A 15,839-nucleotide genomic window follows, 5' to 3' on the forward strand; every position below is an offset into this window, starting at 1 on the left:
CACTAACACAGCACCCTTCTCAGGAAGAAAGACTCTGGCCACCTTCCACACAAATCCTAGACTTGGATGGGGATCCCAGTGAACAAGGGGAACCTCCCTGCTCCAGCTTCCTTCTGACCTTCCTGTTCAAGACAAGTCAGTATTTTACAGAGCATACACAAGCATGAGGCAGAGTTTGTAGGAGTTCAACCTAGTCAGTACACACACACATTCAAGCACATACACACACACATATACACACACACACAGCAAATCCTCAGTAAACAGATTTTTGAAAAGTAGATCAATTTTCTGCTTAAAATCTTGTTCAGGGAGTCATCGGTGTTGTTCTATAGAAACTACACCTGGAGCTGAAGATGGCAGGCGCAGGGTCACACTCCTGTCTGACCGAATACATAGGTTTGTGAGCTCCCAGAAAAAGAGACGCCATTCAGAAGCAGGTGGGTGCTCTCCTGCAGAATGCCTGTGTATCCACAGCACATTCTGAAGGTCAGAAGGACTCAAGCCTCTACCTGGCTAGTATTACAGCAGCACCTCCCCTGTGCCACCCTCCCCCGCCAGGGTGGGTGTGAAGTGGAAGAATCATCAGGACACTATACTCCATTACACTCCCCACAAAGACAGCTGAGGAGCTGGGTGTGCTGGTGCTGCCGTCCTAGAAACGAAGAGGACTAAAGCAGGAGGACCTGAAGTTCAAGGCCCACTTGGGTGAGCCCTCAAACTCCAGTCTCAAATACCTTAGTAGGAGTAATAGCACTACATACTTCACTAAACACTTACGGCATGAAATACTTTCAGAAAGGGGCGTGTCGCGCAGAAAGTGGAGCCTCAAAGTCTATAGGTAACTCATGCTACAGCAGACTGTGACAGGCCTCTGCCAAAACGGGCAGTGACCACGCTGAGCCGGCGCTTGGCTCTGCGCTCACATCCAAACTGCTGATAGCTGAAGGCAAGCTACAGGATTCCGTCAGGCATCTTCACTGCTACCAGCACAGCACTGGGGAGGTGGGGTCAGGAGGATCAGGAGTTCAAGGTCATTCGAGGGCAGCCTGGGCCATAAGAGACCCAGTCTCAAAATAGAAACATAATAAGTAAACTTTTGTTCCCTTTTCTGCTTGCCTTCAGCAACAAGTAATGATCTTGGCAACAGCGTCTAAAATTATGGGCACTCCCTGATAAGTAATTGATACCCAAAGCTAAAAGTCCTCTCTATTGACAAAACAGTTTTGTCACACTATCTCAAACACTGAAAGAATGGAAGGGAAATAGTCTGTCTTTTTCACTATCCCCAGCTTCCACCAGGACAGAGAGCATTTGGGGCTAGCACAGTTACAAAAGGCTCCAAGATCACAGCAGGCAGCAGGCCATGCCTATGCAAGCACCAAGCCCCTTCTGCTCCTGCCAGACACCGCCAGCACACCCCTTTGAAAGATTAAAAATAGCCCTGCTAGCTTGCCCTGGAGCTAACATAACGGGAAAGCCTCAAGAGTAAATCTAATGCATACTGCACGCCACCTCCCAGTTTTGGATCAGTTGCGTGTAATAAGCTGTTCCGGCTCTGGGCTAGGCCCTACCACCACCACTAAAAATAAAAGGTAGGGAAAGATTACACTATGCAAGGAAGGTTCTGGAAACAGAGACCGTGTTCACGCCACCACAAAACACAGACTAGGAAAGCCCTCCCCACCACCCCAATGGAGTCTCTCCATGTCCGAGATGCGCTTCTGCCCTTTGAAAGAAAACAACTCAACAGGTAACACAGGTCCAGCAATACAGAGTGCCATGGGTCAATGTCACAGCGTCAGGATGCAGACCTAGCACGTTTGCACTCCTGGGCAAATAAAGCCATGGCCACATAAACTGTCAACCGAAACTACACAGACAGCCTCAGAGCAACCTGTTGTCTACGCTGGGAGAGGACCTAGCCTGCCACAGTTCCTACAGCCAACCTCTACTGTCCAATCTATCCCCACCTTCTGAAAAGCACAGGCCTGACAGCAGTCCTTGCATAGTATTTAATTTTTCCTACTTATAGAGGGAAAATATGTAAGGATAGAAATTAGAACTATAATTAGTCTCTGACAACCAATAATATTCCTGCCCAAAAAGGGATATTTTATTCTAATTAGTCTCTGCAGATAAAATGAAATCTTTAGAAATAACGAAACTAACTGGTGGACCCCAATCCCACCTCTGCCACTCTCCTAAGGGCCAAGGACCCTGGGTGGAAGCAGGAAGTTAAGGGCTTGCTTCCCCAGGCCACACCCGGGCACAGGGTATAACTTCAGACTTTGGATGTGCTACCCAGTCCCAAGAGCCCAGCAATTACAGACAGTGCCTACAAACACCGAGCACTCTTCCATCCAACTGCAGGGATGGGCCTCCAGGGCAGCTGGAGGAAGACCAACAACCATGAAGACAGCGGATGAGGGCTCGCACCTGGCACAGAAAAGGCCCATCCATCCCCAACTGTAAATACCACACTGCTATTTCCCCTGGGCCAGGCCAGAAAACAAAGCAATGGCCTCCAGACTCAGAAGCCGGCAGGCCCCAGCTATGCCTGTGGCTGGTGCTGTGGCCCCATGCTGACGTCTGCAGCTGTCTCTCCTCCACTTGGACATCCTGCCAAAATCCCAGTCAGGCCCGCAGGCTGGAGAGGCTGGGAGGTGGCCACTGAACAGACCCTGTTGTAAACAAAACTCAGGACATAGAAAGCTACCGTAAGATGAGCAAGAGCAAAAGATGCCCCGCCACCACCCCAGCCCCGAGTGTGTACAAGGGGAAGGGTCCCCGTGCAATGAGGGACTTAGCGGCATAGGGCTACACATGAACTAGCTGCTAGGGAAGGAGGGGACAAGAGTCAGCGCTGAACTCTGCAGATACTGCCGTGAGCCCTGGCACTCAGTCAGAAATACCTGCTCACCATTCTCACAACTGACCATAATTACCAAGTCACCATGCCTGACCAGACAGCCATAAAGCACCACCAGCTACCGTATGTCCTATACTGAACCCCCACTGCATGGTAAGAATTCCAGCAACTGTCATTGCTATGCCCCACAACCACCAGCAGACTCCCACGTGCAGCCAAGAGCTGGGCTTGGATGGCATTCTACCTTAACCTCCCAAATGAACAGACAGGAGCATAGTAGGAGAAAGGAAATGGCCCATCACAGGCAAGGTCTGAGTTGGGAATGGACATGATTTTATCGTGTGTGTGTATGCGTGTATGTGTGTGTGTGTGTGTGTGTGTGTATACACATGAATGCATACACACCTGCCACACACGTGTGGTCAGAGGACAACTTATCGGAATGGGTTCTCCACCCAGGTCTCAGTGATGGAACTATGGAACTCAGGATGTCAAACTTGGCAGCATGCGCCTCGACCACTTCGCCAGCCCTGGACACACTTGTGGTGAAAATTTTCTAAACTTAAAAAGACCAACTTAAAAAAAAAAGTTTCAGGACAAAAATCATATACAAAAGTAGACAGGAACACCAAACTTTTGACAGTGTAGAAGTAGGAGCTGAGGCTCAAGTTAAGGGCCTCACACCCAGCTTGGTGTTCCCAAGCTCACACAGGGGGCCTTACGGGCCTGCACTTATAGGGGAACCTCAATAGCCCCAAGGAAATAAGAGAAAAGCCCTCCTTTGGAGACAATGTCCTTCCTCCAATTCCCTCTTCCCCTTCACAGTAACTCCCTTGCTTGGCCCAGCTGTCAGACCTGGGCACAGCTCACCTACACAGCGCCATCGCTCTCAGTTCTTCCTACAGCTACACAGCTGAAATCTGCACGGCTGCCTCAGGTCTGTGGCCCTCCCACCTTCTCCGTGGCTGTCCACGTGGCCCCCACAGCAGCACAACCATGCTCATGCCTGCCGCCTGAGACAGCAGGCATTCGAACCGCCCTAGCTGCCCACAACGTTTCGTCCCTGGGACCTGCCCGACACTGCCTCCTCCCTGGGTCCTCCCAGATCCCCTCTCTGGAGTCCCCACAATCCACTTCTACAGCACACCATGAGAGCAGTGTGCACATCAGAGCTGTTCGTAACGTCTGAGGCAAAGTGCCTAGAAAGCAGGCCTGGCTCCCTTCCCGCCGCACAGTACAGCAAGTTTTCTTTCAAGGCTCCCAGAGTTTAATGTGTAATGTCAAACCTAAGCTAATGGGCTGGAGTGCAGATACCGAGTTAGGTACAGAATCCCCTTCTGCAGTCTGAGGGAGTGCGTCTCTCGTCAGACTGTTAGCTCCCCAACACAGACACTGTGTGACATTTATTTTGACTGCCTGGAAGCCAACTGACTCCTGGTTCTCAGCTACACTGTGAAAATCTGAGGTTGCCAGAGAACTGAGATGCAGACAGTGACAGTATTAAACGCCGTCCCATTGGGACTCGTGTGCCATGTCTGAAGAACCTGGACTTGGTACCCTCCCATCACAGTGGCAGTCCTCCATCTGCCCTCGGAGCCCCGGGCAGGTTGAGCTAGTTAATAATTACCTGGCTTCCATTAAGTTTCCTCTTCATAGAGAGCAACATGAGGCACCATAAATGGTGTCTAATGAAAACAGACACACCAGTGGCTCTCAGAACTGAATTCTTCTCCCTGGATAGCACACAGGAAGCCTGCAGAAGGCCTGCCTGCAGTCAACCTTGCCGGCAAGGATCTGGTTACAGCCCTGCAGCTCCAGCACACTCAGATGTGTTTCTCTCCAGGCCTTGCCTTTCTCTGACCTGCTTGATATGCAAAGGGCCTTGGCTATTTAAAGCATCATATTAAAAAATCATGGTTTTACACTGACCCAAACCCTAGTAGGCTCCAAGAACAACAAAGCAGGACTTACTGCCATTGTCGTCAGAATCCTCGCTGCTGCTGGGAAGGCGACCTCGTTTCATGATCTCCCCGGGAGACAGCAGGCAGCCTGCAAAGCAATGAGACAGCACTTAACCCAAGATGGTAACACGCCATCATCAAGTTGTGCTTCAGATGGCAGCCAGGATGCTGCAAACAAAAGCAAACACAGGGCCTCGAGTAGCATTTGAATTGCAAACAGTGAAAAGACCAAAGACACATAATTAGCTGAAATCATTAACAGACCAGGTTAAGAGTCGGGGGAGGGGTAAAGCCACACGTGGGCAGGTCTCCCAGAGGTGCCACCCTTCCATCCACAGTCCCCAGACATCACAACTACTCAGGAGTCTCCTCAGCCCTGGCAGCAAGCACTGCAGAGAACAGTCCACAGCAAGGAGCAGCCTGTCTCCCCAGACAGATCTATGCTCTGTGTGCAGACTGGGGGGGCAGGGATGGGGCCGGACCTCACACTTTGCTTATACCATGTACTGGGCATGATTGGGCTTCTTTAGCAAATTCTGTTAAAAATGAGCCCCAAATTCTGCTAAGATGAACTAAGCAACAACCTGTGGCTCTAGAAAGGATCAGCGGGGTAAGCGGGGGAGACACACGTGCCATCTCCAACAGCTAGAACCGGAAGGGGCGACAAGCTTCAGGAACGCCAATCCAAACACCTCCCTTCTGCTCCTTCACAGTAACCTCTCCAGGGTCACCCCGGAAGGGAAACTCCCACTCCTTATTGCCCAAGTCTTGTCAGAACAAGTATGAACAAATTCAACCACTAAAAAATCAGGTAGCACACACACACACCACACACAGACACACACACAAAAAGAAAAACCCAGCCCACCCAGCCAGCCCTCAAGCTAGCTGGCAATCAAGGCCTACAGGACATCTGAGATGAGAAAGATACAGACTGCATGAAAGAGGGCAGTGGGCAGCAACTACCTGGACGGTCAATGACCTTTTACAGAGAAGTCTACACTCTTCCGAAAAATCTAAAAGGCTTTTCCAAACTAAAATTATTGGTTGTCTTGGCATTTGTGGGGCCCTGACCTTACTGCCAGATCAATGTCTCCCCAAGAAAAAAAGAGAGAACTTTTCAAGCCAGAAGGACGGCAGCCCTTCACCCACCCATCCAACCAACCCTCCTCGCTGGGCCGGCAGATGTGGCATGAGGTTTGTTTCCAACGAACACACAGCGAAGAGGAGTAGTGGGGACGGCCGTAGCACCACACACAGCAAAGGGGAGTAGTGTGGACGGCCGCAGCCCCACAGCGAGGTGGTTACTAAAACCTAAAGCTCTCCTCTGAACAGACCTCTGAAAGGGCAGTCAGAGAGGCAGAAAACCACCAGACTACAGGGGACTGAAATATGCCACTTCCATCTAAGATTTAACTGGGTTGTCCTCCTCGCCCTACCTGACCAACTGCAAGATATAAATTTCCCTTTTGTAAAGCAAATTCCACTTATAAAAGTGTCCCACGAAACGGTTCTTATTCATGCACAATCCTCCGTTACCACTGTTTCGCAGGTCAAGGCCATCTTCCCACAGCTTGTCCCCCTCAGAGTCCAAACCCCCTCCCCTCCATTCAGTCATCTAACCACGGTTGCCCCTCTTAAAGAACAGCACGAGAGAACAGAGAGAAGCTCTGTGAGTAAGGGCGTCCCGCTCCTGCACAGGACGGAACTTGTCCCCAGGCCCACCAGGGGCTGCTCGCTGTCATCTGTAGCTCTGACTCCAGCCTCTCTGGGCACCTGCACTCATAACACCCACACACAGGCCCGTAATTAAAAATAAACCTTTGAAAAACACAATAGCTTATTATCTCCGTATCTAAGGCCTTTGGGGTACTCTTCACTTTTTTTAGTGGGACATACACCGCCCCCCCACACACACAGTTTATTTGCCTTCATTCCTGTAGCTTCTGTTGCTAACCATTCATAGGCTCCCACCAAGTGACCCTGAGCGGGTGTTGAGTCTGGTACAGGGCAGTAGCTTTTTTTGGAATGGACCCACAGGGTTCATTCAGATATTTGGATTCCTGAACTTTAGTGCTATACTTTATATGTTCCTCCAGAGAAATTCACCAGTTTAGGTCTGTGGGCTTTTGTCTTCTCACTGATTCTCTACACCAGTTAAAGGGGACTTTGGTAAAGAGCTCGGAGCACAAACATAATTTCAACACCCACAAGTCACTTGGAAAGGCAGGGTTCACTTGTGATCCCAAACACTGTGGGCAGAGACAGGAAGACCCCATGGAGCTCCCTGGCAGGCCAGTCAGTGAGAGACTCTATCGCCAAAACCTAGAACAACCCTAAGGCACCCATGTGCAGTCACACACACCAGTAAAGCCACCTCCAGAGACAGTGAGTCACAACCAAGATCCACCCATTCCATCTCCCCAGAGAGATAGTTCACGTACAACTCCCCATACCTGTAACCCAATCCCCACTTGAAATGTCTGTCTTCCCTGCCACCCTTGTGCTGACAGTCACACTCCATGTTCCCCTGGGGCACAGAGACAACAGGAAACACCCCTCATCTTCCACAACAGCTTCAGCTCCTCCACGCCTAAGACGGTGGAAAGAATTTCCCTTTTTTTCTTTCTTTCTTTGGTTTTTCAACACAGGGTTTCTGTGTAGCTTTGGAGCCTATCCTGGAACTCGCTCTGTAGACCAGGCTGGTCTTGAACTCACAGATCTCCCTGCCTCTGCCTCTGCCTCTGCCTCGAGTGCTGGGATAAAAGGCATGAGCCGCCACAACCACCCCAGAAAGAATTTTCTAAAAATTGAAAAAAATTACCACTTAAAGGAGGGATTTATTAAGTAACAGCAAGACACAGCCCAGCAGACGAACGATGACCCTTGAGAGCCTGAGACGGCCCAGAGAACCTGAACGCCAAACCAACCAGGTAGTAGTGCTTGCTCCTTCTTCGCCAACACAGTCAACTTCCGTTCATGGAACGGCTCAGAGAACCCATCAAAATGCCTTCCTCCTGGCTTTCAGAGAAAGCTCCAAGCTAGACCGATGTTCGGAAGTACAAATCAAGTTAGTATTCTCCTTCTCATGCATCCCACTCTTGTCCACCCTGAGTAAGGGAGCTGAGAACAGTGTGCTCTGCCTGGGGTGGGGGTTAACGTTCAGCAAAATCCCCTCCTGTACTTAATCCTTGACATCAGGCTAATTTATCTCACCCAGGGTTACTGACTGTATCACAAACTCAGAGTCCGAGCTACTATCTTCAACACACACAGGGGGCTGCATGTGGCAAGCACTAAGAGCCGGAGCAAGAAGGAGCGTCTGGGTCATCATCCCTGACACGGGAGCACTGGCTGATGGCTACCTACACAGATGGTAGGGAGCTAAGTGATAACCAATTCAAAGAGCTCACAAGACTCCAGAGAAAGCAGCCTAGATACCTAACAGCAGGCGAGGCACCCACAGAGACCTGAACAGGCGGTGAGCACCCACAAAGACCTGAACAGGCGGTGAGCACCCACAAAGACCTGAACAGGCGGGGAGGTTTCAGGGAGCTTTGGGCCTACTGAATGAACACAAACAGAAACCCAGCACCCTAAAGCTCAACAGTGAACCTAGGACAGACACCAAGGTGAGAGAGCCAGAAAGCATCTCTCCATGAGCCTTGGACACCGTCTCCACACAAGAAATCCTTTTTTCTTATTTTCCACTTAGCGTGTGTATGGGTGTTTTGTCTACATAGATGACTGTGCACTCGTGCATGCCTGGTGCCTGAGGACATCATGAGAGGACAGGAGGTCCCCTGGGACTGGAGTTACAGGCGGCTGTGAGCCACCAAGTGGGTGCTGGAACTCGAGCCAAGGTCCTCTGGAAGAACAATTAAGCCATCACAACAGCTTCTAGATACTCCTTATTTACATGTGATTGCCAAACTTTATTGACTGACATTGGGTAACTCTGTCAAATTCCCCTATTAAGGATTCGCTCTTCAACCACTATCATGGTTTGAACTCATCCTTGACAGTCTGTGAAGGGACCACAGCAAGAGTCTTGCAGTGAGGGCAGATGAAGCCAAGGCAAAAGCGGCACACAGCCCAACTGAGGAACAAGGAAGCGTGAGGATGAAGTCCTCTGAGGAAACTTCGGGAAGGTGGTCTAGCTAAACCAACCTGGTAAGATCAGTGCAGAAGCCCAGGCTGCAGTTAGTGCCCAACACGAGGGCAGGTGACCGTCACTGAACTGACTGAGCAGGACTCCATTTCTATTTTGTGTGTGATCTCTTGCTTACATGTATGTCTGCACACTGCTTGTATGTCTGGTGCCCAAGGAGGCCAGAAGAGGGCGTCAGATCCCCTTGGAACTGAAGTCAAAGGCACTTTAGAGCAGCTGTGTACATCTGGGAAATAAACCTGGATATAGTGTGTAGTGTGATTGCGAATTGGTCTTTTAAAAACACGGAGTCAGATATCAGGGTGTGAAAGCTGAAAGATCAGAGAAGCAGAGGAGCCACTAGTTCTTAACCTCTTCTGAGTCCTCAGACCGAATGGGGTATCCTGTCTCTGCAAGTCCTCAGACTGATGCCCTGTCGCTTCCCACCTTATATTCCTCTCCGCCCAGCCATATCCCTTCCTGTCTCCACCTTCCTAGCGCTGGGATTAAAGGTGCATGACTCCTAAATACTGGAACTAAAGGTGTGAGCCACCCCACCTGGCTCTATTTCTCTGTGAGATTGCATCAATCTAGTGCAGCCCACGGAGGCCTCGAACTCACAGAGATCCGTCTGCCTCTGCCCCTTGAGTGCTAGGATTAAAGGTGCGTGCCATCACTGCCTGGACTCTATATCTAACTAGTGGCTCGCTCCACACTCTGATCCGCAGGCAAGCTTTATTTGTTACAGCACAAACAAAAATTGCCACACCTGAGTGCTCTGGCGAAAGCAGAGCTCTAAATCAATGAGCCATCCCTCCATCTATTTGCTGGATTTGTTTGTTTTGTTTCTCAAGACAGGGTTTCCCTGTGTTGCCCTGACTGTTCCTGGAACTGTCTCTGTAGACCAGGCTGGCCAAGAGCTCACAGAGATCCACCTGCCTCTGCTGGGATTCAGGGTGTGCATCACCACCACCCGACCTACCTGTTGGTGTTTTCACTAGTTTAAATTAGCACACGGAGTAATGGATTACATTAGGGCCCTCCACACTTAGGCCATTATACTCTGTTCTTATTTCTCCCCTCTCGCTCTATTCTCCCCTCTCCAACCGCCTCCCCCTTGCTGGCCTCCCTCCCAGTCTCCACTTCTGCTTTCATGACACATGTATTCCAGTGGCCTTTCCTCCCCCACTCCCTCGAGATCTCTTCCTTCAACAGAGGCTGACAAGGACTGAGAGGTCAAAGAGTAACTGCCTATCAGCATATAGTGTTCTGTGTTCCCCAGTGTGTCCCTGAAGATCACAATTTCTGGTGAATAGTGACTATATTTTCAGCCCACAATGCCACCAAGCCTGACTTAAAGGGATTTGATGTCCAGGAGCCCAGAGAGTCCGACTGCTGTGGGGAACACAACAGCTGGATTAAAGCTAGGTAGTGGGCACTAGAATCGGCATTTCTGGGAGAGCGCGAGAAGTCAGGTTTCAGTGAGAACATCACTGGTGCTTCCTAGAGAGCAAGGAGAACTGGCTGGACCACTAAGCAGCCATGCAGCATCTCTGTTCTCTGCAAGGTGAGATGCATAGCCAAGACAACCGCCCAGCTGCAGTGGGCGCTCAGGGCACCAATCTCCTTGGAGGACCAAGCACTCAATCCCCTCTGTCACGTGGGCTAACACAGTCAAACCTACACATCAACTCAAAAGCTTCACCAAGTATGAGATTACAACGTGAACCAGCTGTGGACGGCTGCATTCCTGGATGGGGCAACCCCAGACGCTACTGTCTGTGTGGTTAAGAGAAGAGCAAGGTCCCTCAAAACCTTCAAGCTTGTGTTTGTTTTGCTTGAACTGAGGAAGTTGCCAAGCAGTGAAACGAAAGACCAGCAGATGATCAACCTGCACTAAAATAGCTCCAAGAACCGAAGTCACTGAGTTCAGTGGCCGCAGGGTGGCTCCGGGGACAGAACAGAAGGAATTTTACCAAAGATTAAGAATGTGGAGGGTGTTTATTCAACACTACTCCTGGGAAAGGGACTCACAGAACCAGCCAGGACTGGACCGAGCAAGGACCATTTATCAAGCCATAAACTCTACGGCTCTAATAAGGATCACACCCCAGTGATTTTACTATATTATGGCTCATATGCAAAGACTGCCTTTTTCCGCAAAGCATCAATTTTATGCACTGTGTCTCCATTGTTATTTATGTCCCTGGCAAGAAGTTCCAGAAGGTACTCAATTAAATCCTCCACACACTTCTTTAGTCACCCTATCACCCAGTTCAGCACTGAAATTACCTCCTGGACAAACGGCCGAGTTTCCACACACGGCCGTGGCCTAGGCTCACCGGCTTGCACGCCTTATTCACCTGAGGTATCCAGCCGACCTTTAACTGGAGTACCACCTAGTATGCTGGTGTGAAACTTATTGGGGTCCTTCCATTCTGCCACTAAAACGTACTCTCCTGAGGAATGGACTTTCAGACACCCGGTGACCTTACACAAACCCGAAATCTTGTCAGCTACTCTGTCTGCCACAATCACACACTTCAGTCTAACTTGACGACCGACTCTCAAGATGCAATAGTGAGCCCCCAAAAGATTACCTCAAGTTCTCCCCCCAGGTCACCTTCTTCTGTTCTGCTCTGTACAGCTTTCCAGGCAACCAGAAGTGCAATGAAACCTGTCTACATGTCCCCAAATTCATGTAAAAGAAACCCAAGTGGTATCTGATCTCAATTTTTAAATCAAGAGCATAAAATATCCAAATTGCCAAAATTAATCCGGATGCTCAGTCTGATACAGTGTTGACAGTTTACACCGTATTTCCTGTTTTAACCAAAATGTTCAGAAGCCGGAACAATCAGGAAGTTAGCTAGACCCCAGTTAAACTTACAGTCACTGCAACCTAAGTATTTCAACCAAAACAAATGAGTTCTTTAAAATGCATGTCACATACCAAACTTAAAATGCTGCCCAAGCTACTACAGGGCCTTGCTATAGAGTTAATGTCAGCAATAAATACGTCCTCCAAAAAAGAACTCTTGACAACTGAGCTGGTACCTACTCTTTTATCTAGTGATGCAAACATTAACACCGCCCTGGAGCGGTAAACGCCAACTCACGTGGGTTCTTTACCAATTAGTTTGAACTCAGATTAGAAAAGCAGCTGGGAGAATCTTGAAGAACGTATAAATGAGTGCTCCACGACAAACCACTTGCCAGTTCACAAACGATCCAATCACGCTTACACCTAAGACACTTGCGGCCCCCAAGGTCGATGAATGAGCACTCAATTAAGACTCAGAACCAAAGCAGCCCAAGAAAGGAGGCTGAAACAAGGAGATGTGAGTTCAAGGCCAGCCTGGGCTACTTAAGGTGGAGTTCCAGGTTGGTCTCCTGGGCTATACAAGCAAAACTAAAGGGGTGCGGGTAGAGGGCACTCAGTAAGAGCAGCTGTGACAGAAGCATTGTGGATCACTGGGGCCTTGGTGCCATGATGTATTTTAACTTCATTTAACACAAAAGTAAATGGATTCACACCCGAACAACATCAATCTTCACCCTGGCTTCAACTTGATCTTCCCTGACCTACTTCCAGCTTCAGGAAATCCCTTCCTGTAAGACTTACTCACATATGGAAGGATGTGACCTACACACTTAAAGCAGGCAAGCTACGGGTGTAAAAATTCCAAGAAAGAGTTCCTTCCACTTACGCATAAGGGAGAAGGGCAAGAGATACATACAATTCCTTATACTCAAAGGCAACTTCAGAAGATCGGGAAAGGGTCATGGTGGTTCTGAGAAGGGGGTGGGGGCGGTGGCCAGTCATTCTAGACAGAAAGCACACAAACCCTTCCTCAGACTGGGCACTATGTGCTTCTCTCAAAAAGTCCTGGAGGAAAAGCACAGAAGAAAAATTTATTTTTCATAGCATTCAAGTTAGCACTCCATTCTGCCTAGGTCTGTGAACCAGGTTCTAACACATAGGTCACACTAGATCATCAACGAATGACGTTTTAGACAAAGGATAAAGGAACCAAGGGTGGGGAAGGATTCCAAACCCGCTCCTGGGCCCTTGGTGGGATAAGGCAAGAGATCTACGGGGTAATTTCGAGATTTTTAAATGCTCCAACAGATGTTATTGCTGGGGTCACACAAAGCAGCCTCTGCAGAAACCAAGCTCAAACAGCTACCATCAATTACGCCACACAGATTGACATGCAGCTGCTTTGAGGATCTTTGGTCCTTGATTAGAGCCGACTGTCAAATGCGATCAGTTACCACTAAGGATGTTAAGACACCGAAAGCCTTGACAGCACTGTCCTAAAGGGAGCAAAAAAAACTCGCAGTGTGTGTCCCAAGACCCAGACAGCACATTTAGCAAACACGCACTTCACACCGCAAGTTCCACGTGAGAACAAACATTTCATCACAATTGCACGCGGCGCTGTGATGGGCTACAGAAACATCAGATGGTCGGAAAACATCGCAGAAGGTCTGCAAAGCATGAGGCTCAAGCAGAAGGCCTCTCTCGCAACTACACAGCTACAGGGAAGCTCCCAAAAGAAACCGTAAAGCTATAATTGTAGAGCTGACTTGAACTCCAGAGATTAAAAATGGGGTGCACTCTCCCAACTTGAAAGAGAGCACACAGAATCCCGGAAAGAGCGTGCAACAGAGAGAGAACTCACAGGATGAGAGCAAAGGCACAAGCCAAACAAACGCCCCCTTCTGGGCTGGGGGGTACACCTCCTCCTGGGCCCTGGACCCTGGGCTTCCCAGATTCCTGAAGGACTGCTAGCTAACAACGGCCTCCCTAGAAGTCTGAAACCACACTGCATTTTCAGGGAGCAGACAAGTAGCGAGATATCCAAACAGCAATCTGTCAAATGAAGCATGGCTCCTGGCAGGCTAAGGTAAGGTGACGGCCACTGCCATCCCACACAGCGGAGCACACAAGGTGGAGCTGGAAGAGTACATCAGGAGCTCCACAGCCCTAGCCACCGCAGGAAGCCGGCCCCCGAGCAGCGGGCACCGCCTCCCTCCAGAGGAATCTCATCAGATGCTCGCTGCTCACTTGGGACCCCTTATCCTCGCAGGTGACTATGTAGGCACACAGCATCCCTCAAGAGGGACACAGGAGCCTAAAACTAGCACTCTTTTGAGTACACTGATGCCATGTTATGGAATGGAATATTACTCCGGTCTGAAATGACACAATGAAGTCAATTAAGGGTAAACAGGGGACTGATTGACAGGTGACAGATAAAGGAAGGACCACCCTCAGTCTAATCAACTCCCTCTCTAAGGCACTGTCATGCACCTCAGAATGCTCTCCAACTCCCTAGCCTCAGATGACCTTGACTGTCTAATGCCCCTGCCTCCGCCTCCTCTGAAGTGTTGAGATTACAGGCACAGTACTATAAAGCCCTTTATGTGGTTCTGGGAACCAAACTCAGGGTTTTGTGGGTGTGAGGTGGCAGGGAACCTGTCTTAGTGTAAGGCAAAGGTCAACAGCCTGTTATAGAGCTTGGATTAGGGATTGTTTCCAGGCAGCTGAACAGTGAAGGAGAAACACACAACAAGATTCAAACTGCTGTCCAGGTGCTGTTCACAGAGCTGCTCGGTAGCTGTCACGTGACCCTATCAAGCAGCAGGCTGGCAGCGTGGTGTCTATAAACATGGGGTATGTCTGGTTAGAGGAATCAATTACCAGATCCTGGGCAGGGAGCTTACAGATTGAATGAAGGATCCAACATACTCAGCCCTTCAGAAGCCCTGGACCTAAACAGGCAAAAAAACCAAACCAGAGGATATGGTGAGCCGCTGCAAACCAGGGGGCATCCAGAAATGCCATGCATCTCCCTCAAAGGCAAACCCTGCAGGCCTGCTTAGAACCAGTAGGCCCTCTGTAAGGAAAACATCTCCAAAACAAACTGCTTCTCTGATTTTCCAGTTAAGAACAGAAAAGCAAGCACTCAGACAGCAATTCAACAACAGAAGGACGAGAGAGAAGCCTACAAAGTCACCAGAATTCAACCGCTTACAGGAATCTTGAGTTCCTAAAAGAATTTACAAAAATGTTTTTCCGACCCTTTCAGGAGACTCTGGAGGCCACAAGTTACAGCCTTCAGCCCCCCTAGCCCAAGGAAAGAAAACCTTGTGTCATTAAGAAAATTTAAACTCTAACTGAGCGTACTATGATGTGCTAAACAGATGCAAACCAGGCACTTTAGCCTCAAGAAGCCGCTGAGCTGTCTCCGTTTCTTGCTCTTTTACCCTGGAGAAGGGAGGAGATAAAAGCTACACAATGTATTTCTCAACTTGATGCACTGCCCGAAACCTTCACTCTGAATAACTACAGAAACTGTCTCGGTTACGGGAACCACGAGCACGGGAAACATCCGACGTATAGTATCGTTGCGTTTACTCCAACTGAGTGCATTCAACAAGAGCAAACTATGGCTTTAATTTCCTCAGCAAATAGCCCAAAAAGAACCTAAAGTTTTAAAAGAAACTTAAAGGGCAGGGTGGAGTATGGCTCAGTGATGGGACGAGTGTTTAGTATGTGTGAGACCGAGTTCCTGCCCAGCACCCAAACTGAAAAGTAATCTAAGAATAATTCCACCTCAGCAGTCAGTCACTCCACTACACCTTCACCTGAAGAGCCTAGAGCAAAAAGGCAAATAAGCGTAACAGGAAGTGTGGTTGGTGTTTTGGGGCTGTGGTTTTAGCACAGAGGCAGAACACCTGCTTAGACAAGATGCCCAGGGGCTCTTCCCCAACACCCAAGAAAAACCAAGCCTGGTCTGCTGACCGCACAGTACCTGCCAATACAGGAGCAAAAGATGAAGATGCA

At 49.3% G+C, this 15,839-nt stretch overlaps 1 protein-coding gene across 3 annotated transcripts in view; it reads right to left on the reverse strand.

The window, feature by feature from the left end:
• Jade1 (jade family PHD finger 1) overlaps positions 1 to 15,839 on the reverse strand; it is a 54,220-nt gene that overhangs the window by 32,506 nt on the left and 5,875 nt on the right. For all 3 annotated transcript variants that reach the window (XM_057756912.1, XM_057756913.1, XM_057756914.1), the window contains exon 2: positions 4,844 to 4,921. In XM_057756912.1, the coding sequence (XP_057612895.1) occupies positions 4,844 to 4,895 (52 nt within the window). In that variant the 5' untranslated portion in view covers positions 4,896 to 4,921. The remainder of the gene's footprint in view (positions 1 to 4,843; positions 4,922 to 15,839) is intronic.

Source organism: Chionomys nivalis, chromosome 24, assembly GCF_950005125.1.
Source record: "Chionomys nivalis chromosome 24, mChiNiv1.1, whole genome shotgun sequence".
NCBI classification, from domain to species: domain Eukaryota; kingdom Metazoa; phylum Chordata; class Mammalia; order Rodentia; family Cricetidae; genus Chionomys; species Chionomys nivalis.